The following is a 24,050-nucleotide window of genomic DNA, read 5'->3' as shown; positions in this document are numbered from 1 at the left end:
CTGCCTCAACAATGGCAGCTGCAGTTTCCACAACTGATACTTTGACAGTACTTTCAAACCGTTCATCCAGTTCCTGAGACTGATCGATTACTTCTGAGACTTCGGCCTCCACTGGGGCTTCAATTACTGCTGTTGTCTCGGTGAGAACTTGTTCTTCTATGGCTGCTACAGTCACAGGGAAAGCAACTTCCCGAGACTCTAAGCTCTCAGTCACAGGAACGGCAGTAATGGGAATCGCTGCCTCATTTTCCGCAGCCTGAACTTCAATAGAAGCCGAGCACACTTTTGCATCAAGATCAGCGACCTGCTTGGGTTCAGATGCAAGCAGAAGTTCTGCTTCTTTAAATCCCTCTACTTGAGCTTCAGCGGACAACAATTCAAATCCTGCTGCAGCAGTGATTTCAGGTACTTTCACAGCATCTTCTTTCTGCCACCATCAGGGGTCTCCGCTTTGATACACTCAGGTTGAACTTCATCTTTGTGTACAGCCTCTTTAACTAATTCAGCCTCATCGGGTTTGGTTTGTGCTGCATCAATCAGTTCATATATCACTTCCTCCACTACTGCTCCTTGCTCAGGACTCTCAGATTGATGGGCAATTTTGTCTTCTTCCATTTCTGGTTTTGCTTCAAGTTGGTCTATTGGCTTAACCATTTCAGTTTCCACAGCCAGTTCTTCCCACGAGGCTCTAAGCTCAACTTCACCCAGCACTGCCACTGCAGAGTCAATCTTCCCTTCAATTGCAACCTCAGCTTCCTGATTTTGTACCATCGTCACAGCAGATTCCGCTGGTGTAACCATATTCAAGCCCACTTCTTCCTCCAACTGAGTTTCCTCAATTTGCTCAGGTTGCGCATCAAGTTTGTTTCTATCTTCACATGCTGCCTCAGCCATTTCTGTTCCTACCTCCTCTACATCCTCAGCTGGGATGGTTCTGACCAACTCTCTGCATTCCAATTCTGCAATTGGTTCCTCTTGCCTAGTTTCAACTGTTGGAATAGTGGGAGTTACAACCTGTGCCTCGATGCTCTGCTTTTCCCTATCAGTGCTTCCAAGTGATTCTTGCAACACTTCAATCATCTCCTCACTTACTGCCTCAGTCATTTCGGTTTGGATCTTCTCAGCAACTTCTTGTACAAGATCAGTTCGGGTGGCTTCAACCATTTCAGATTCTACCCTCTGTAAGGCAACTGCTTCAAGCTTTTCTTGTATCATCTCAGTTCCTTTACCTGGTTCAGGCTTGGCTACTTCATGTACAGGCTCAGACTGTAAGTGTACATCCACCTGCTCGGCCACCTCTGCTGAAGTAGTTTCAATGGTCCTGTCACATGCAACCCCATTGGTTTCTGCAGCCACTTGCTCAACCAAATTTGCTCGAGTAGTTTCAACTTTCTCTTCACATGAAACCCCATTCTTTCCTTCTACCTGTTCTGCCTCTAGAGAAGTGACTTCAATGACCTCTCCACTCAGAGCTACAGTCCCTCCTTCCAACTTATCAGCCACTTCAATGATATCAGTTTGTTCTACCTTCTCAACCATCTGTTCAGTTACCTCTAGTACCTCAGTCTTTTCTACCTTCTCAGTTACTTCTGGTGCCTTCACCAGTTCCACCTTTATCTGTTCAGCTTCCTTTTTGGTTTGCTCTACCTTCTCAGGTACCACTGGTACCTCTTTCAGCTCTACATTTATCTGTACAGCTTCCTTCTCAGTTGCATCGATCTGTTCTACCTTCTCAGTTACCTCTGGTGAAGGTACCTCAGGTGCCTCAAACTGTTCCACCTTCTCAGTTACCTCTGATGCCTCAGTCACTTCTACCTTTATTTCCTTCTCAGTTGCCTTGGTCAATTCTATCTTCTCAGTTACCTCTGGTGCCTCAATCATTTTCTCAGTTACCTTTGATATCTCCATCTGATCTACCTTCTCAGTTACCTTTGATGCCTCAATCATTTCTACCTTCCCAGTTACCTCTGGTGCCTCTGTCAGTTCTCGGTTTATCTGTACAGCTTCCTTCTCAGTTGCCTCGGTCTGTTCAACCTTCTCAGCTACCTTTGATGCCTCAATCATTTCTACCTTCTCAGTTACCTCTGGTGCCTCTATCAGTTCTATGCTTATCTGTACAGCTTCCTTCTCAGTTGCCTCGGTCTGTTCTACCTTCTCAGTTACCTTTGATGCCTCCATCTGGTCTTCTTTCTCAGTTACCTCTGGTGCCTCAATTGGCTCGACCTTCTCAGTTACCTTTGATGCCTCCATCTGGTCTACTTTCTCAGTTACCTCTGGTGCCTCAATTGGCTCGACCTTCTCAGTTACCTTTGATGCCTCCATCTGGTCTACTTTCTCAGTTACCTCTGGTGCCTCAATTGGCTCGACCTTCTCAGTTATCTTTGATGCCTCCATCTGGTCTACTTTCTCAGTTACCTCTGGTGCCTCAATTGGTTCGACCTTCTCAGTTACCTTTGATGCCTCCATCTGGTCTACTTTCTCAGTTACCTTTGATGCCTCCATCTGGTCTACTTTCTCAGTTACCTCTGGTGTCTCAATTGGTTCGACCTTCTCAGTTACCTTTGATGCCTCCATCTGGTCTACTTTCTCAGTTACTTCTGGTGCCTCAATTGGCTCGACCTTCTCAGTTACCTTTGATGCCTCCATCTGGTCTACTTTCTCAGTTACCTCTGGTGCCTCAATAGGTTCTGCCTTCTCAATTATCTCTGGTGCCTTCACCAGTTCTACTTCTTCCTCAGATGCCTTAATCTGTTCCAAGTTCTCAGTTACCTCCAGTGCGTCGATCACTTCCACCTTCTCAGTTACCTCTAGTGCCTTTGTCACTTCTATCTTTATCTGTTCAACTTCCTTCTCAGTTGTCTCGAACTGTTCGATCTCAACCATTTGCACTGATTTAGCTTTGTCAGGTGCCTCAAACTGTTCTACTTTCTCACCCACCTGCATCTGTACAACCATCTTCTCAGGTTCCTCTATCTGTTTCACCTTATCAATGCTTTTTGTCTGTTCAAGTCTATGCTCAACATCCTTGGTCTTTTCTAACTTCTCAACCTCTGGAACCTCACTCAGTACTACCTTCTCAACTACATGCGGTTCTTCAGTCTTCTCAATTGCAGCAGGAGCAGCATTGTGTTCTATTACTTTATCAACTAGTTTGGTGTCTGCAGACAATTTTACAGCCTGCTCCACTATGCTCTCTGCCACCTGGTCAGCTGCAAGCTCTTTATCTACACATTCAACCCCCTCTAAAGAAAGAGCTGCTTCAGTTTTTTCACCTCCTACTTTTAGGGAAGAAATGGGTTTAATTTCTTCAGTTACTGCCTTAATGTCTGCAGCTGTCACCTTCTCAATTATTTTTGCTGGAGTGGCTTCAAAGGACTGCTCGTCTACAGCACCATTCTCTTCTGCTCCCATTTGCCTCACCACTTCTGAAGCTACAATTTCAGTTGTTTCACATACAGCCTCCACATTTTCTACTTCCACCTTTTCAACCATCGTGGCTTCAAGAGTCTCTTCGGATAAAGTTTCAGCCTTTTTCATTTCCACATCAACATTTGTTGAAGTGGATCTGAGGATCTCTTCACAGACAATTTCTTCTCCTACCTTTGCTAGATCACCAACTGGAGCTTCAGACACTCCAGTGTCCAATTTCTGAGCAACTCGAGCTGTGCTAATCTCTTGTACTTCAATTGTTGCCTTTCCCATCTGCATTATTTCCATCGCTTCCTCAGCTACTTTTGGTGAAGCAATGGGTTTCTCTACAAGCACCATTTCAGCTCCTTTCTTCTGTATAACTTCAGCTGGAACGTCTCCTTGAAGAGCATCAACCTCTTTGTGAGGAACAGTTTCTGCCTCCTGTAGGATACTGGTTGCTACAACTTCTTGCACTTCACTGGTTTTTACTGCAGTCTTGCCAGTAATTCCATGGTCTTGCAAATCTTCACTTTCTTCTGATAAGTCAGTTGGCTCAGACTCCTCAGCTACAGCAGGTGTTTTTTCAGCTTCTTCCTTTATGCACTCAGACATATCATAGGATTCTTTGACCATCTCAAGTTGATCTTTTTCCACAAAACCTCCAATCTCCCGTTTAGATTCTTCCAATGAAGCCCCGTTTGCAATCACCATTTTAGTCAGGGGTCCAATTCCATCTTCTGACAACTTTACCTTTTCAGCAACTTCCTGAAGCACATCTTCAGTTTGCTTGGTTGACTGCACGTCCTCCTGTAGTGGTGTACCCTCAGCAGTTGTTGCTGAGGTTTCAGTCAGTTGTGACACTGCTGAAACCATTTCAGTCTCTTCTGTAAAGGATTCTTCTACTGGGTACTCTGGAGCAGTTACCACTTCAGAGAAGACCTCTTGGACCTCTTTCACAGGTTCAGCTTCTGGAGGAACAGCGTCATCCTGACTGACCTCATGCACAATTTCTGTTGAACTCTTCATGGCACTTACCACCACTTGTTGGATTGTAGGTTCAGTTTCTGCTCTTCTCTGCTCAGCTACTTCTTCAGTCTCATTTTTGATATCTTTTTCACAAACTTTTGCTGATATCCATGATGGAGATCTCTCATCAACACAGATTTTGGCAGTTTCTAAAGGTGTACGTTCTACCGTAGGAATAGTTTCAGCACCAGGTTCTACATCTTTACTAAGAGGAACGACAGAAGAACGTTCATCTGGTATTTCGCCAGTCAGAGTCATCTGACTGGTTTCTGCTCCTTCCGGTTGCTTCTCCTCATCCAACACCTTCTCCAACTCAACAGGTTTTGCTTCTTGTTCAATAATAATGTATTCAGATAGTGGAACCACCGCTGGCGTCTCAGACTCCTCATCACTTTTGTTTTCTCCAACTTCGGTCAATTTCTCAGCCTGAACATGCTCCGGTTTAGCATCAGACTTTCTTTTCCTTCGGCCAGGAATCAACTTTTTGAAAGTAGCCCAGGATTCCTCTTTCACAGGTTCACTCTCTGGAGGAACAGCGTCAACATTCACTGTAGGCTCTTCAATCCGTTCCTCCAGTTTAGATTTTGACTTGCGCCTCGGTGTCACTAACCTTTTGAAAGATTCCCACGTTGAGACCGTCCCCTCAGTTGCTTCTTCTACAGGGCTCTCAAGACGTTCTGGAGATGTTCCAACTGGTTCTTGGTTAGTGTCTTGAGTGCTGCTGGTTTTTACTTCTTCATCAACATGATCTTGCACTGCTTCACTTTCCTCCATTGATTTCTCCATCTCTTCACTTGGCTTTACGGACTCGGGGTCGGATGGCTTTCTAGCTCTCTTTTTAGAAGATCCTACACAGATTAAAGCTTCCCATGAGACTGAGGCATCCACTTTCTTTCTAGGATCTTCATTGCTACGCTCTAGTTTTTGCTCTTCAGCATTTGGCACACTTTCTTCCTGCTTCTCGATGGGAGAAGGTGGCTTCTCCACGGAGACAGCTGAGGTGGCCGAGGCAGCACTCTCAGTGGAAGATATTGTTGAGGTCTTTGCTTTCTCCGTTTGGTCATCTTCTTTGTCACTGTCCGATGGCCGTTTTGGATGTCTTTTTGGTGTCACTAATCTCTTAAACGAAGCCCAAGCCGTAACCCCTTCTTTCCTCCTCTCAGAGTCAGCACTACCATTTTCTCCGTGTCCATTAACATGGGTCGTATCTAGTGGCATTACCTCACTAATGCCTGGTTTGGGCATCTCTTCTGGAGAAGTTACCGGACTTTCTGATTTGGGGCCATCAGGACTTTCTTCAGACTCGGTCGAGGAATGCATCTGCATTTTGGCATCGTCTGGTTCCTCTACTTTTGTTTCTTCTTTCCTTCCTTTTGACTTCTTTGAAGACAGCTTCTTTATCCCACTATTTGTGAAGAGCTTCTTCAGGGGGCTTCCTTGCAACTTAGCTTTTTCTTGTGAAGAAAGCAGCTCAGCCTCATTGACTATGTCTTCAGTGGTGAATTTTTCCTGGCTTACTGCTGCCTTTTCAGGTTGGGATTCCGCTGGAGCCTCAATAACTGTGGTGTCCAACTGTGGTAGGGCCTCAGCTTGCTGAACTGGGGCAGATGCTGGTTTGATCTGATTGACCTCAGATTGCACAGGAGTGCAGACCTTTCCTGGTTCAGCTGAAACATCTGTAGTTATGCCTTTAATCATAGTATCATCATCATTCAGAGCTGGTACAAAGTCTCCAATATCAGCCACTTTCTCTGACTTTTCTTCTGCAGTGATTTCAGTCTGGAGACCTGCCATGTCTTGTACTTGTTCTGGAGTTGAGGGTTGGGGTTTAGCTTCTTGATCAATTTCCTCATTCCCCTCCTTGCCACTGCCATTTAGTTTATCTTCCTGCCCTTCACTTCCCTTCACTGCAATCATCTCAGTCTTTTCAGTAACTAACATCTCCTCTGGAGTTTTCTTAAAGCTTGGCTTCTTCCGTAATCCGGAAAAGAATCCTTGCTTAAAAAACCTTTTGAAAGGAGAAGCTGCTGCATTGCTTTCCACTGGGCTAACTGGAGACTCGGCGGGTTTCAGAGGTTCTTCAGCCGCCGTTGCTTCCGTGGTTGTCTGCAGAGTCTCTGCTTCTGTGGCGGCAGGCTCTACCGCTTCTGTGGCAGGCTCTACCGCTTCTGTGGCAGGCTCTACCGCTTCTGTGGCAGGCTCTACCGCTTCTGTGGCAGGCTCTACCGCTTCTGTGGCAGGCTCTACCGCTTCTGTGGCAGGCTCTACCGCTTCTGTGATTGCGGGCACCGTCTCCACAGGCTCAGTGGCTGTCTGCCCAGGCTCTGCTTCTGTAGCTGCCTGCTCAATAACTTGATCTACTTTTTCCAGGGAAGGAGCTTCAGGAGGGCTCGTCTCAGAAGAAGATTCTTCAGGAGCTGAAGCCACTTCATGGTCTACCGTTACTTCCCCTTTTGACTTGGATTCATCACCCCCTTCGGCAGCAGTGACCTCCTCATCCTTCTTCACTGTCAGCAGTTGAACTGGTTCAGACTTCACAGATTTCTCTTTCTTTACTGTGAACTTAAAGCCCACAAATTTGAAGACCTTTTTAAAACCAATTTCCCCGGCCTGCGCTCCCTCAGATACTTCCTGCTGCTCTCCAGTATCTGTGCCTGTTTGAGCCTTGCCTTCTTGGGCATTCTTCTGTTCCTCTTCCCCATTCGTTTGGACAGCCACCTCTTGGTCAATTTCCATTTTGTCCTGTACTTTCTGGGATACTGCCTTGTCTTGCTCAACTGTAAGACAAAACAAAATATTTAGCTCAATGTACTTTGATATGATACTGGCATTTGATATAGCATCAGGAAGAAGTCTCAAAACACTTCACAGAATTTACTGTGAAATTTGTAGGCAAACACAGCAGTCAGTTTGCACACAGCAATGACGTCTCACAAACAACCATGAACTGAATGACAAATTTTGTTTGGGGGAAAATGTTGGCCAGGAGACTCGGAGAGACTCAATTCTCTGAGTACAGCCGCAGGATCTTTAACATCTGCCTGAACAGCTGAAGGTCTCACGTACAAACCTAATGGTGTAAGTATCAATCCTTGCACAGATTAGTGCTGTCTATCCAATTGAGTTATCGGAACTGCACTTTTGTTAAAAGAAACACTGGTAGAAGTTAAGAATGGAAGGGATGGGAGATTTGAGAATATACAAGGCAAAGTCATTTTGGTAAGGATAATTCAGGAAAAATTGTAAGGAGAATTCAAGGAAAATTGTTTGAAGATTCTAGTCTGGAACAAGGTAGTAAAAAAACAAGGATCTGGAACTTAGTAAGAACTGGGAAAATGGTGAAAACTAGATGCCTATTTATCCTAGAGGCAACTAAAGCATACTGAGGCCTTTTGAGGTAAAGATGGTTTCATGGCAAATAAAAAATGGCTTTTGTTGCAAGGAAGCCTCAATGTCAAAATTTGCAATGACAACGACTGAAAATTAATTTAAAACATTTTAAATTCTCATAAGTAACCCAGTCAATAAGAAATGCATCTTTCCCTGTTTTGAGGACCCTGTGAGGGGCTGAAGCCTCAGCAAGCAAGTTAAGTGTGTGTGTGGTTAAAAAGCTGATTAAAATTGAAACTCTAATTAGCAATACAGATTCCCCCCCCTCCCCCACCATCACCTCAGTTAGCTCCAGCTAGCTGTTCAATCACAACAGTTTCTCTCTCAACACACAAATAACTCAAAGCACATTGCCAGAATTTTTTTTTAAAAATCACACACGTCCCCAAAACTACACACCACACAATCAAACTAAACATTTCATATGCAAATACTGACCTTCTTGTACAACATTTTAAAACCAAAAGCATTATTAAGGCTCAGAGACGCTTGCTTCAATTTGAATCATTCTCACCTTTCAAGAGCTCTCCAAGCAACAATCATCCCCCTGAATCCATTTGGCAAGTACTGCAGCGAGCAGCCCTGTGAGAGGAACCATGTGATAGCCCAGACTTGTGTCAGAGCAGAGCAAACCATCCCCTCACCCAACTGGTGAGAGCTTACAGGCAAGCAAGCTCCTCTGCATTGCAGTCCTCCCAGGCCATAAAAAATTCTGCTATACGAAAACAGTTTGACATCAAGTCACAAATCAAGGTCACTGTATTACGTTACAGAGAAAGTCAATCTGGTTTTTACACGGGGACTGGATTCATTGTAATTGCCTAAAGGTGACCGATCAGACCTTTTGGAAATATTTGCAAGACAAATGATTCATGTTGGTTTTAAAGGGCAGCATTTTTAAAATAAGGCTCGCTTCTTGGTCCTCAAGTGCTCCGATGTTTCACATTTTCTGAAATCAATGTTAAAACAAAATCTTAAAACCCCAGAGAAAATGTTTAGAAATTTTATATAGCGGATAGCTGGCTAACTAGCCCATCTCTACTTAAACATCTTAAAGATCTCTGCTGGATCTTTAAGATAGCATTCTATTCTTCAGTCCCAATCACACATGCCTGTGCCCCACGCACCCCCAACCACCCAAGTCTCTCAATGGCGAGGTGAGTGCTCTAAATCACTGAGCTACAGGACTGAAAGATTGCTCACCTGCTCAGTTTACATCAACTATACACTACGGGCACCAAACATACATAAACATCGAGTGCAACACTTCAAGATCATAACTTGGTCAGCCTTTCTAAAAAAAATCATCAAATGCCATAAATAGTCGTAATAAAGTCTTTTTAAAAACAAGCTGCAACATCTGTATTCCTGGTAATTTAGAAAGACATAAAAAATGTGCACATCATTTTCCCCCCTTCAATCCTGCAATTTTAATAGGCTCACAATTTTCTTCGCCTCATTCCTTCATCCCTGAAGATGGCAGTCAGTATCCGAACCATCATTCAGATTGAAGCTAACATCCATTCCATCGGTAGATGGCGATATTTGATCATCTACACATTACTTTTTGAATTACTTGCCAATTATAAATCAGATACAAAAAGCCTTGGGAAGTTAAGATATCCTGAGCAAGTGGTGACCCCTGAAGAGACTAGTTCACTATGAACATCCTCAACTCACCCTTTAATATTACACGGTCCGGGTGATCGAAGAGTTTGATAATATTCAAAAGAACCACGAGTCAAGCCTGAACTTCACACTTCCCGAGAGAGAGAGATTCCTGTGTTCCATAACGGATCTTTTAGGAACAGGAATAGGCCATTCAGCCCCTCGAGCCTGTTCCTCCATTCTATTAGATCACGGTTGATCTGTATCTAAACTCCAATTACTCACCTTTACTCAATCAACTCCGAGATCCTCCACTACTGTCCCACAGGTATGATCTATGGAATGAGTCCATTTACAGAAGAGATTGTAGCATTGAAAACTAGGATCAAAGGCTGTTGGCAACTAATACAGTGGAGTAAAAACTGAGCTTTTCTGACTTGATGAAATCTTAATCAGATTCCACAGTGCAAGCAAGCAACTGGTTTAGCTCAGTTCAAAGTGGACTGCAGTTCACTTCTGAATGTCCGCAGGGGCAGCTCTCCTATAGTTTTTAGAGCTTCACATTGAAGGAAAATGCATTACATTTGTTATAACACCTTTCTTGCTGTGATGATGTCTCAAAGCACTTTACAGTATATCTGTAGAGTGTGTGTATCATGTGTGAACAATAGCTAGAACATAAGAAAGTAAATCAGATTTCAAGACCAACTAAATCCACTTTCAGAGAGAAGATAGGCTTAATCTTACCTTCTTCTAAATGATCAAACAGCCAACAAGTTTTAGACTTCCCTGAAGCGGAGCTACATTTGATAATATTGTAGATTTTAAAAAAATCTTGGTTGCAACTTGCACCTTAATGGCCAAATCATTAAATGTTAGGTAGAAAGTAGGGCCAAAGTTTTTCTGGCGGTCTGTCGGCAACTTGCTGGGCTTTTACGCAAAAAAGCAACTTTATAGCAATCTACCCATCCCCAAAATTGGACTTCAAATCAGTTTGGGATTAAATTTAGGATTTGTAAAAAGATATACAAATATTGAATCCTGCACATACCTGGGTGAGATTTATGTCAACCAACCAGAACTCTGCTTGAAAGCCTCTTGTTTGCCCCATCTGTGAAGTCAGCCAGGCTCAGTTGGTTAGAGTTAGGATATAGGTTCAAGTCCCACATTGGGACTTTGAATTCCTAATCTCGGCTGACATGTCCAGGTAGTCCTGGGGAACACTGAATTATAAGGTACTTTCTTTTGGATGATACGTTAAATTGAGGTCCTATCTGCCTGGTCAGGTGGACTGTAAAGATCCCATGGAACAATTTGTAAAGGGAGTAGGCAAATGCTCACCAGTTTCAATTTACAATAAAAACAATGAAGCGTTAGAGATGTCCTCCTGACATGAAAGGTGCTGGAATCAATTGCAAGGATTTAAATCAGACGAAAGCCAAAGGATGTCCCTGGCAGGAGACTGGCATCAGAATGAAATTCAGGCAGGTTGGCACAATGACATCTGGGTTCCTGCAGGATTTGAGAATCCCGCAGATTGTCACCAATGTACATGGAAGGCAGAGATCCACAAGAAGACAACCAAATGATATGGGCTATGCACTTTCTGCAAAAACTTACAAGGACGAAACTCAGCTACATGTGTGATAGTAATCCTTGCATTTGATATAGTGCCTTATCACTTCAAGATATCTCAAAGCTTTTCACAGAATAAAGTATAAACTGTAGTGACTGTATATTTTGTGGGCGAAACACAGCAGCCAATTGTGCATAGCAATATCCCACAAACAGTGGTGAATTGAGTGACCAAATTATTATTATGTATTTATTTTAAAGGGATTATTACCCCCGGAAAAGCAATCCACTAATTGACTAACAACCTCTGTTAACCTAGCAGTAAGAAAACTTACCTAAGGTTTCATCCTCCTGGGAATCGAACCCAGGTACTCTCGCTTGCTACAGGACTAATGAAACTTCAGTTCAAAATAATAAAGATGTTCCTATAAAGCAAGGCAGGAAGTTTCCCTTTTCTTCATTCAGCACCCACCTTCAAACACAATAGAACTATTTTCAGCTCACCCTGACTCGCATTTGAATATACCAGACCATGTCCCCCTACTTCATGGGCACACCATCCCCTCTTTCCTCTCTTCCACCCAATCAGCTTTAGTGAGTGGGTAGTCCAGGATCAAGCACCTGAGCAAAAAGATGCATTAAAGTAAATTAATTCTTCTACACCAATGGACTTCCAAATGTTTATAGCTTAACTCGTACAGGATTGAACAAGACCTAAAGTACGTTTAAGGTGTTGGCTTACAGTGTAAAATATTATAAGCAATGAAATCAGTTCAGATACAGTAGCTCTAAATGGAATACTTACATTTGATATAGCATCCTTCATGTCAAGAGGATGTTCTCCAAAGCACTTCACAGGATATACTGTAACTGTAAAGTGGAGTGACTGTTTGATGGACAATTGTAAATTCAAGTCAACAATGCAGATCACTCAATATAGACAGAGGACCACTTGTTAACTGATGCATCGGAGAGTTGCTCCACAAAGAATACTAGTTTGTGTAATATTTATGCAAGGCTTTTACTCACTCCAGTCCTTCAGATACACTTTTGTCCGTCAAATACTATTGTTAAGGGTGCATGTTAGATGCCATTCTCTATTAGGGCAATTCCTCTTAAGTTATGGATTTGTTTGCAAGAATCCAGCCTGCTTTTACACCACTAATGAGTCTGGGCACAGTACAAAAATGATCACAAAGTGTTCCAAATCTATGGGGCTTAATGCTGGTCACCTAGTAAGTAAATGGGTTTGAACTTCTGGGGTCCAAGCTAAACCAGAGTGACAAGCATCATCTGCTATTTCTTTCCCTCCCACCCATCTATTCAATTAGGGTTGTGGCTGGAACAATCCCTTGAGAAGTCAGTCCCAGATTGCTAACGTCTTGGAATTCATGTGTAAAGGAAAAATGTTAAGTTCCTTAAGGCAACATACCAGAAGGGTGCAACACTTTAGATGGGTGTGTTTGAAATAGGCCTTGCAACATTTCAAGGTGAGATTCCTTCTGCTTTGAATAAATCAAAGATATGTTGGAAAATAGTTATCAAAAACTCCGTTAAGTACAGCAGATAAGACCAAAAGGCAATAAGAAAGTGGCTGCAGCCAAAGAGTCTCTGGGACTACAGTTTTATACAACCTGGGGAATGGTGAACACCACAATCATTAGTCTGGAGAACTAAAGTAGATGGTCAGACATATCAAGAATAAAGTCTTTCCTCTTCAAGTTTCAGCTGAAACACTACCCCCATCGGGGCAGCAGATGGACAGAACTTGACAAAACTCTACTCTTAAGGTAGAGATCAGACTGACCTCCTGAATACCCAGGGCTGGAAGGCAAGAGGGTGACAAAGTGGAGCAGAGTCACAGACTGTTGTGAACCTGTCACCATAGCTGGCATCCTTTCGTTCCTAGCAGTTCACACATTTAGGAGAAAGGGCCTTTAGGACCCTTGTCACATAGAAAAAAGGCAGTCAGTGACTCCATTCCCTATGTCATATGGTCCAAAAAGCAGGAGTTAGTCATTCAACGCAGTAATACTCCTGCACCATCAGGAACTCTAAGGTCTAACCTGATTTTCTCCACTTTCCCCATATTCCTCTCCCTCCCAGATCCCTCACTTCTAAATTATTCATTATGTCCATCACTCCCTTCAATTGATTGTGCACCCATGGTTTTCTAAGGTGGTATACAATATGTTCAACCCTGGAGTCAACTGGTAGAGCGACTTTGATGTGTGGAGCTTGTGACTGCTTATTACCATTTAACTAGCAGGTCGGGGTTGTACCCTCTTCTTTCTCTTCCTCTCCCCCAGTTTTCAGTTACTGTTTAGATAGACCAGTTGGTTAACGTCTATGCCAAAGACTCTGCTCATGCATGTCACTGCTCGCATCAGCCTCATGTGGCTAGCTGTTGGGTTACCAGTAGTAGCGGCTTCAGTTGGTAAGTGAATAGAGGCGGTAGAATAATGACGGAATAGGTCCAAGTTCAGCAGGCACCCCTACAGGGCTGGGTCTCAGCCAGGCAACAGCAGGAGTGCTACAATTAGCTTTATGGCCAGTAAAAGGGGGAGGGGGGAAAAAAAAACCCTTTGTAGAAAAAAGTATGATGAGAAGAGACTCAGCACTGGTCATATTGTGCCCTGATGATTACTACTCGGGCTCACACAGGAAAATTACCAAAGCTTGTGCTCTGGAAACTGCCCTATCCCAGAAAGAGTTGGTTGAAAAAAAACCTCATGGAAAAAACTTCACCCATCACAGGAGGACCAAAAGAGAATTTATTTTAAAAAGACAGGAACTGGAAATGCAATTAGCAGCTGACAGAGAACATTTTACTCATGATGTGCAGTGCAAACAAGTTGTAATAAAATAAATAATCCTTGTATTTGACATAGCACTTTTCGTGGCTTCTGTACGTCTCAAAGCACTTCACAGAATATACTGTAAAGTGATTGACTGTATATTTGTGGGCAAAACAGGGCAGCCAATTGCGCACAGCAGTGTCCCACAAACAGTCATGGATTGAAGTGTCCAATTTATTATTGTTTTTTTTCCTGGAGGGATTATTATCAGGCGTGTGGAGTAAGGAATCTTGCCCAAGGTTTTACCCTGCTGGGAATCAAACCCAGATTTCTCGCTTGCAAGGCGAGTGCTCTAACCACTGAGCTACAGAACTCTCTACCTGTTGTCTGGTTAAATCTTGGAATTTTGATAGTAGTATTTAATAAGGACTTCTGTACATTTGAACATTAATTGGACTAGAAACTATATTAGAGTCTTTGGTGTATAAAATAGTTAGAAACTTCCAGTTGTTGTGAGCCATGTACTATGTGATGACCAGTTTTCCTGACATCTGGAGCCATTTTGAGTGCTCTCTTGGGATCTGCAGACTGCCTGCCTGAAAGCTAACCCAGGCATTCCTTAAATTCTACAATCAGACAAGCAACGCATCACAAACCATCCCATTCCACAGCATCCCTTATAACATCCATCAAAGCAGCAAAGAAAATCTGTGTCAACACAAACATTAATGCCCAATGTGACTAGGAATTACAGGCATTTGCATTGCTGGGTGTAGCAGATAACAGCTCTGGAATGAGCAGCAAACCAGCAGCACTCAGTAGGAATCCACTCACCAGATACCATACCCTATGGCAGTGGACATTCATAGCAGCCTCCTCATTATTTGGCACATTCTGTGATTAAATCTACAATCTCAGTTGCAGCAATAATGACCTAAGTCTGAAAGCTTTTCCCTGGCTGTTGCCCTTTTATACTGGATTTTAAATTCCCATTAGCAAGAGAAGCTGCAGGCAATTCTTAAGTGATTCTGCAGTATAGTAGAGCACCAACCCTAATATTCACATTGACATTTAACTACCTGTTGGCTTTCCAAGAAACTAAATGACAAGCTGGATAAAGACTAATAACTTCACACAGGGTAATTAATGCCTTAGAGCACTGAACTAACCGTTCAATGTAACAGATCTGCACCATTAAAAAAAACATCTGGTCAACCCCAATACAAGACATTTGGTTATTAACCTGCTCCTGAACACAACTAACTTCAAGCTAAAACCAATTTTAAGTCTTTAAACACGGGAAGGCTGTGGCGATAACACAAGACAGCAAGACATTTGGTTATTAACCTGCTCCTGAACACAACTAACTTCAAGCTAAAACCAATTTTAAGTCTTTAAACACGGGAAGGCTGTGGCGATAACACAAGACAGCTGCAGTTAATCATCAAAGTGATGAAAAAAATCAAGAGTCCCAGCTATGGTCCCTGCTTGACCAGCTGCTGCAGATTCCACATTACTCCACCCAGGCTGGGCTGCCTTCTGCTCAAAATGACAGACACATCCAGGTTTCAAGTTTTACATTCCATTGTGAACTCATTGTACTGCTCTCCAGTGAGGCAGCAAAGCTTTCCAATGCTTAACATTGTTAGGGCAGCTACAAGTTTTTTTTTGCCTATTAACAATGCAGCCTTTTAAAGCTGTTGCTCCACTTTAAACAAAGCTGGTGCTCCACTTTAAACAAGAGTCATAGTTGCATTACATTGCCTTTACATATATTCTACAATAGTTTAGGCAGACTTTGAGAAAGCAGAATTCAAACTGGTTAATGACAACTTTGAGCCTCAGTATTAAAACTTCAATTATCTGATAATGGCATCAGCATAGAAACAAGAAACTCAGGATAAGATATTTAGATGTTAATTTAAAAAAAAATAAAAACCATTGTATTCATGGTTTAAATTGAAAGCATCTGATCTTTTAATTGAAAGATTTTATAATTACTGTCAAGTACTCAGAAAGCGCAAGATTAAAAATTACCAGCAAATTTTATAGAACAATGAAGTGATCTTAAAGCTAAATTCAACCATTCTGCCATATACAAATCCAAAAATATAAGCTGATATTTCTGCTGGTTGCATACAGCTACAATCCTACATTATTACTGCTGGTGAGGTAAAGCATTAGAATGAACAGCATCAGTAAAAACAAAACCCAAGCGAACTGGGCCAGCCACACCCTGATCTACTCTTGGCCAGACTGTAGTTCCAGGATAAAGACTAGCTGAAGCTAAGGGACCTTCACAGTCCTGTTTCCAGCCCTACTTAAGTTATCTTACCTGCAACTGAAGCCTTTCCTGGCAATTCTTCACACCAATTTTTGAGATTTTTCTTTAAATGGCCAGCTTTAATTTTGAGTCTCCAAAGACTTAAATTAAAAAAAAATGAACAAACCCAAGCTTTTACTGTTCTCAGCCTGAGCACAAGCTAAGGCAAACTAAATGCACATTTCAACAGCCACAGTGCTTGACAGACATCCCCTTTGTGGTCCTCAGCTGTTCACTGGTCGACTCCTTCTGAAACCCTAATGAGAATGGGATTATCAGCATGTTCCTGTATCAAGCAGGCNAAAAAAAAGACATCGAGTCATGTGATTTTAGTGAGCAGCCCACCCCCTCCCTACACTACACAGGGGATCCAGACCAATCACTTATCAACTGGTCAAAGCTCATTTTCCTACAGCAAAAAGCCCACTGTTAGCCAGCCACCAAGCAGACATTTTAACCCAGAGAGACAGGTCCTGAAACACAGGAATGAAAAAAATATTGCAAAGCCAAAAAAAAACCTTATGCTACATTTGCATTCTACTCAAGAGACACTGCCAAAAACCTATCTAATTCTTTGCACGTTTGCAGAAAGAATCTTGCTTACACATGTCTAAAAGCAATAGATAGCAAGCATAAAGCTGACCATCCCAGCAGATGCAGAAATCAGCCAAGTCAGTCAATATAACAATCCTGCCATTTCATCCAGCACTTAATCAAGCATTCGAAACATCTGAAAGCACTTTACAGGATTTATCGCAAAGTGCAGTGACCATTTATTTGTAGGTAAACCCCACAGACTGTGTGTAGAGCAATGTCCCACAAAACAGCTATGAAGTCAATGAACAATTTTATTTGGGGGAATTGTGGCCAGGACATCGGGTGAAACTCCCTTCATTTTTCAAATAGTTCCACGAGATCTTCAACGTCCACCTGAACTGGCAGACAGGAATTTGGTTTCCACTTCATCTCCACAAACGGCTTCTTCTCTAACCCCCGTACCATCTTGTGTGGTGTTCCTCAGGGCTCTGTACTTGGTCCCCTCCTCTTCAATATCTATATGCTCCCTCTTGGTGACATCATCTGCACACATGGGGTCAATTTCCACATGTATGCGGATGACACCCAACTCTAACTCTCTGCTTCCACCCTTGACTCCAGGACCACTGCTGTCCTGACAGAATGTCTGTCAGACATCAAGTCCTGGACGTGAGCTAACTTTCTACAGTTGAACGTTACCAAGACCGAGGCTCTCCTGATTGGCTCCCGTCAGCGCCTCCACACCTCAGGCGCTGACAGCATCACCATCCATGGTTGCACCCTTCACTTTGCTAAGCCAGTCCAGAACCTTGGGGTCTTGTTTGACCCTCAACTAACCTTTCAACCCCACATCCGTGCCATGACCTGCTCTGCCTTCCCCCACCTCCACAAACATCGCCCGGCTCCGCCAATTGTCTCACACCGCAGGCCGCCGAGACCCTCATACATCCATTCATAATATCCCGGCTCAACTACGCAAACCCCCTGGTTGTCAGTCTCCCCAATTCCTCTTTCCATAGGTTGAGATGATCCAGAACTCTGCAGACCGCGTGCTCTCCTGTACCACGCTTCACAACCTTATCACCCCCATCTTTGCCCGACTTTGCTGGCTTCCCATCACACAGAGGATACAGTTCAAAATCCTGGTCCTCACTTTTAAAGCCCTCCATGACCTTGCTCCCCCCTACCTCTGCAACCCCCTAACCCCCCTACTAACCTGGCCACTCCCTCCGCTCAGCGGGCTCCGGCCTGCTTCATGTCCCCTGCCTCACCCACCCCACCTTTGGCGAGCGAGCCTTCAGCCACTCTGCCCCCAACCTCTGGAACACCGTCCCACAGTCCCTCCGTATCGCCCCTTCCCCTAAGACCCGTCTCAAGACCCTCCTTTTCGACCATGCCTACGGTCAACCTCCTTTCCCCCCTGCCCTCCACCCTCCTGGATCCTGACCCCTCATCTCGGGTCCGAAACATTGATTGTCCAGCACCTTGGAACGCCCTGCCGATGTGAAAGGCGCTGTACAAATGTAATTTGTTGTTGTTGGTTTAACATCTCACCCGACAATGTAATGCTCCCCCAACAATGCATTGAATTGTCAACCTAGATCACAAATTCAAACTCAGGATTTCTGAATTGGTTCTGAAGTAAAGATGCATTAAAGTGCCATTTCTGCTGGTAAACTAATAAGTGGATTATAGACTACATATCCAGTCTAATATTACATTCATCCAATCTCAGAGAGTGTATATAGCATAGCCATCATTGCATTGTCTTTACATCCAAATAAGAGGGGTAAGCTCCTGGAGAGGTGGGGGAAATCCTTTAACATAGCACATTACAACTTAATCCCACTCATAGTTAAAATAGTTATTTTGCATCCATATAATGATAACCTTAACAGTGGGCACATTCACAGAACAGCTATGATCATCACAGATAACAAACCGGGCAGATGGTAAAAATTACATATGTATTTGGGAGAATAATTTGTGAAAGTGAACCGCGCCATCTAATTTTTTTTAAAAGGGTAAGTTTTTCTTCATTCCTTTATGTATTGATCATGTATTAATGTTCTGTAGAACATTAAACACCAGAATTCTGCATATTTTAATGTCTCATTTCTCTCCCCCACAAAAAAAGTTCAAGATGTTCTTCACCTTCTATGGGAGATATTTCCTCCTGATGCGTATTCAACTGTTCTGATGTTCCATTGATATCTGCTTGCTCCTCTGGTTTGCCATGGATACTGGAGATCTGACCATTCTTCTGCATGGGCTGTTTTGGAAAAGAAGACAGTTCATTTCAGTTTGTCATGTATAATATACACCCAATCTTTTCCTTGAAGGATAACGTTTTGTACGCAATGCTTCATTTACCTTAGACTACTCCAAGTAGTGGCCATCTACAATACATCAGTGCTAGCATAAAGAAATTAGACTGAATATATAAAAGCATTTGATATAGCGCCTTATCACACAGTTGAGAAATTTCAAAATGAAAAGGGAAGAAAAGGAGAGAAGTTTCTCACTCATTATAGGTGCATTTATGTGGGCAATGGGTGATGGACTGGCCTTCTATGGTGCTCACACACCATCTTGGGTAAGTGGCAGCGGAGACTAACAACAACAAAATTACATTTGTAAAGCACCTTTCATGGCAGGAGGACGTTCCAAGGCACTGGACAGACAGAGTTATGGACCCAAGCGGGTAGTCAGGGAGGGTGGAGAGCAGGGAGGGAAGCAGGAAGATCGAAAGTAAGGACGAAGAGGAGGGTCCTGAGATGGGTCTTGAAGGTGGCGAGGCGGGTGGATTGCGGGATGGAGTTCTAGAGCATGGGGTCAGAGTGACAGAAGGCCCGGCCAATAGTGGGGCGAGTGAGGCATGAAGCAGGCCGGAGCCCGCTGAGCAGAGGGAGCGAGCACAATGGCAGAGGGTTAGGAGGTTGCAGAAGTAGGGAGGAGCAAGACCGTGGCGGGCATTGAAGATGAGGACCAGGATCTTGAACTGTATCCTCTGTGTGATGGAAAGCTAGTGGAATTGGGCAAGGATAGAGGTGATATGATCACGGAACCTGGTGCGGGAGAGGACACGAGCTGGATGATCTGCAACCTGTGGAAGGAGCAGCTGGGGAGGCCGACAAGCAATGAGTTTGCATAGTCGAGCCTCGATGTAATGAAAGCATGTATGAGAGTTTCGGCGGGCTGTGGTGTGAGAAGGCAGCGAAGCCAGGCAACGTTGTGGAGGTGGGAGAAGGCAGAGCGGGTCATGGCGCAGATGTGGGGTAGGAAGGATAGTTGAGGGTCAAACAAGACCCCAAGGTTCCAGACTGGCTTAGTAAGGTGGAGTGTGCAACCATGGATGGTGATGCTGTCAGTGCCTGAGGTGTGGAGGCGCTGACGGGAGCTAATCAGGAGAGCCTCGGTCTTGTTTACATTTAATTGAAGAATGTTAGCTCTCATCCAGGATATCCAACAGACATTCAGTGGTCCCTGGAGTCAAGGGTGGAGGCAGAGAGATAGAGTTGGGTGTCATCCGCATACATTGGAAGTTGACCCTATGTCTGTGGATGATGTCACCAAGAGGGTCATATAGCTATTGAAGAGGAGGGGACCAAGGACAGAGCCCTGAGGAACACCACACGAGACGTGCGGGGGCTGAAGTATAACCCGTTTGTGACGACGAAGTGAAGGCGGTGTGAAAGGTATGATTTGAACCAGTCAAGGAAAAACAAAATACCCCCCATGTCACACTGCCTTACTTATAGTGCTGGCATTTGATGGAGCCGTACTAACCAAAGGCGGAGCGCTCCTGGCTTTCCGAGCTGACATGGGCCAGCTACTGGATTGCTGGTGATATAATTTCCTATGCACGAGTTGGAAGCCCTGCTGATGTTGCTTCACGAAGGAATGATTTTATTTATTTTTGGGTCAGCTGGGTGTCTGACACATGGAAACCCATCACCATGCTTAAAGAGTATCCAAACCAAGCTGAGATTTCCTTGCATCCCACCTATGCATGGAAATCCCAGAGATAAGATTGTTGGAACGGAATGCGCACGCTCTCCCCAGCGAGTGTGTTGGGGCACCGCTGGAGTCTAACCAGCTAAAACTGCATAGCTTGCCGTTGATATTGCTGTCCCGCAAGCTTTCCCGCTGCTTGTGCAGCGAGGACCACCCTACTTGTTAGGGCTTTGGCATGCAGGGTTAACTGGAGTTGAGTGGGATGGCTCCCTGCCCCCAGTGACTGGTCTGCCCTTCTAGGTCCTGCCGAAGAGCCAGGCTGGCTATGCTGTCATCAACAGGGCCCTGGATTACTGCAGACCTGCGTGGCTCAGGAACCGAACTACCAAGACCGCCACAGAGGACTGGCTCAATTCTGACATTCCTTGGAACCATTTCAGCTCCAAGGAGACGCTGCTTACCTCCCCCCCTTAATGAGCATAATCACTAGTTGGTCGTTCAAAATCTAACAAGCGCAGGTTTGAGCCCTCAGGTTGGATGGTAGGTACAAGGAACTCCCTACGAGCTTCCCATGTGCAACTCATCTCAGTATGAAATGCATGAGAGCAGTGTCACAGTCTTGCCTGTTCGCAGCTCGGGCACACATTCCTTCCCATTGAGCGATGGTTCAACCAACTGAGGAAATTAAGTCAGCAGCAACATGAAAGTCAACTATTCTTTGTGTGTTGCTTATAACTCAGCCCCCAAGTCTCAGCCCCAAGTCACTTGCCCAGGGGATACAGTTATAAGAAGCTTCCCCTGTACATACATGGGCAGAAAGCCACTGAACAAAAACCTGGCCATTTAGCCATTTGGAGCAGCAGCTGCCGTAGAATGCACTCTGCAGGGCCCCCACACAGCACTGATTTTAAGCAATACATGCTGGAGTGAACTCCACTAATCATAGTGCTATTAAATTCACACCTCCCATTCTAGGATCTAGACATCAAAGCAATAACAACCAGATAAGCTTCCAAACTAAAACAGGATTCAGGCAATACAAAAATCAGGCTCCTGAAATCACCAAAAAAGGTACACTTGTAATGGGATAAAGCTACAAACAAGGTTTCCTGTGTAAGAACAGATACCAGTAGTTTAGACATAATAGCGGTTTTGTATTTCTATTGTCAAAGTAGTCAGTTTGAAAGAGATAACTAACCCATACGGTTTTAATTAAGCGAGTCGATTGAATTTTTGCAGTTCAGGTCTTTTAAAGAGTAAAAGACTCTCTGAAGCAAAACAAAATTAGCAATGAAGCAGATGTATTAACAGGAGGTCTTTGTACAGAGCAGCGCTCCTGATATTGGCAGGCACCAGCTGCTGGAAAGCACAGAGAGGGTTATTGCTTGTATACCAAACATTGCTGCCCGCTTGAAAGGAACTAATAGTAATCCTGACACTGTGGTGAAGCTTGTGGTTTACATGCAATTTAACCAATTGAGAGAAAGTATAAAAGAGAAAGTATAAAAGCAAACTATGGGCAGGCTGGTGGAAACCACTCAGGGGTGTTTTTTAAAACAAAATTGTCTTCTGTTCAAACCCAGAGTGAAGAATTTGATTTAAAACAAGAGCTATCCAGACAACTGGCGAGGAGGACTAAGTTTGGTCCACAACAATCTAGGAATGCTAAATGTTTCTAGGAATGTCAAATGTTATCAAAGAGTGATAAAGATCATACTGATGATAACTCGAGACTTAGCTATCTGGTTACCTGGGCGAATCCCCTTTGGCCTCTTCACTCCAACCACATTCCACACTCCAGCAATTTATCTACTGCACTGCAAATGTTAGTGCTCTCATGTCTAACAAAGACCTCTTTATATAGAATAAATAACCTTTGAATTGACCAGCCACTCTCCATAAGGCAACTGGATAGAAGTTTAGAAACATTTTAGCAAAACACGTACAATAAAAGTTGTTGAATGAGAAAATGTAGGGAATCCTATTCCTTTTGTACAGGATATTTTAGGAGAAATTTCACCAGTCTTGCTTTATTCAACATTTTGAGAGTGTCCTGAGTGTAGGAAATTCTGGACGGCAGCCTCAATACACCTTTGCCATCAACTCTCCCTCTAATCTGCAGGGTCCTTCCTCCATTTTCATTACCCCAGGCTCAACTATTCCAACTTCCTGCTCCCCAAACTCTCCAGCTCATCTATATCTCAGGGTGGTTGGGAAAAAAGTCTGGGGGTTGTTTTAATTTTCAAGGTCAATTTGGAGGAGGGGAAAATGAACGTGGACAAGTGGCTGACCTAAAGCTTACTTGCAAACGTGCAGTGTTAACACTGTGCTCTGGTGCCAAGATCATAGGTACATTGTTTTGCCAATATCTGTTCTACAAAAAGTTTCTCACATTAGATATGCAGATTTCACAGTATATCAAGCTTTATGCTTCAGATCACTGAACTGTATTCACAAGTGATTCAGTTTGTCTTGTAGTCAAGTGCCATGACCAGCTCAGATAGATAACTGGATTAGAGCCAATAATTTCAAATTAAACTGTGGATATTTTTAAAATAAAAAAAGAGAGGGAGGGGCCAAAGAGGGAGTCCAAGATGAAGTGCCAGAGAGTGGGGTCAAAATGACCGAAAGCTCACCTATCAATGATGTGGCAGGGGACATGAAACAGGTTGGTGTTCACTGAGCAGAGGGAGCGGTCAGGATAGTAGAGATGGTCACAGAGATAGGGTGGGGTGCAGCCATGAAGGGATTTGAACACAAGGATCTTGAATTTGATCCGCTGGAGATTGGGAAGCTGAGCGAGGATTTAAATATATAGGCAAGCTGAGCATGGTGCGGGAGAGAGAGAGGCCATGAGCTGCACAGTCATCTAAATTCACACACAAAAAAGGAAATCTCGTCTCCCGTTTGTGGGATGTTGCTGCCTTAGATGTGCTCCATGTGGCAGCTGGACACTGTATGAAATGATAGTGATACATAAAATAAGTCACTAGATCAACAATTAAGTGGAAAGAAGAAAAATATATTCTCAATTATTGGCTACTAGAGCTTAAACTGGCTCTATATTTTTGTGTTCATGGAATATAAGATTACATAGAAGATTTATATTCAGGCTTTAAATGCGGTGGTTACATCACTCCAATAGCAAATCAGTCACCTCGCATCCTATTACACTTTGCAGTACTTCAACAAGGCTTCCGGCAAGAGCTCCCCACACAAACCTCCTGCACTTCCGATTTCCTGTACTTCGATAGTTACACAAAATAAGTGTGGGAAGGGAAGTTGCAAGCTTTCCAGCTAAACAGAACACAGGGTTACATTGGGAAGTGGGAAAGAAATTAAAACCAAGGGAATGGAATTCTAGTGGCAGAGTTACCAAATGAACTCTGGTGCTGAAATGACAGATATGCAGTGTTCTGCAAAGT

The 24,050-nt window shown here is 43.7% G+C and overlaps 1 protein-coding gene across 3 annotated transcripts in view; it reads right to left on the bottom strand.

Moving 5' to 3' along the window:
* Positions 1 to 351: 351 nt before the first annotated feature.
* akap12b (A kinase (PRKA) anchor protein 12b) overlaps positions 352 to 24,050 on the bottom strand; it is a 46,174-nt gene continuing 22,475 nt past the window's right edge. The window contains exons 2-3 of one of the 3 annotated variants that reach the window (XM_042332941.1): positions 18,823 to 18,940; positions 352 to 7,214 (exon numbers count right to left, since the gene is read on the bottom strand). In XM_042332941.1, the coding sequence (XP_042188875.1) occupies positions 412 to 7,214; positions 18,823 to 18,940 (6,921 nt within the window). In that variant the 3' untranslated portion in view covers positions 352 to 411. Of the gene's footprint in view, positions 7,215 to 8,341; positions 8,524 to 16,143; positions 16,274 to 18,822; positions 18,941 to 24,050 lie in introns of those variants that run through there. The other 2 variants (XM_007894414.2, XM_007894415.2) reach the window with 2 other exon arrangements.

The sequence above is a fragment of the Callorhinchus milii genome, unplaced genomic scaffold (genome assembly GCF_018977255.1).
Source record: "Callorhinchus milii isolate IMCB2004 unplaced genomic scaffold, IMCB_Cmil_1.0 Scaffold3, whole genome shotgun sequence".
Classification (NCBI taxonomy): Eukaryota; Metazoa; Chordata; class Chondrichthyes; order Chimaeriformes; family Callorhinchidae; genus Callorhinchus; species Callorhinchus milii.
The sequence above is the reverse complement of the archived record's forward strand: the minus strand, read 5'-3'. Positions and strand labels throughout refer to the sequence as shown.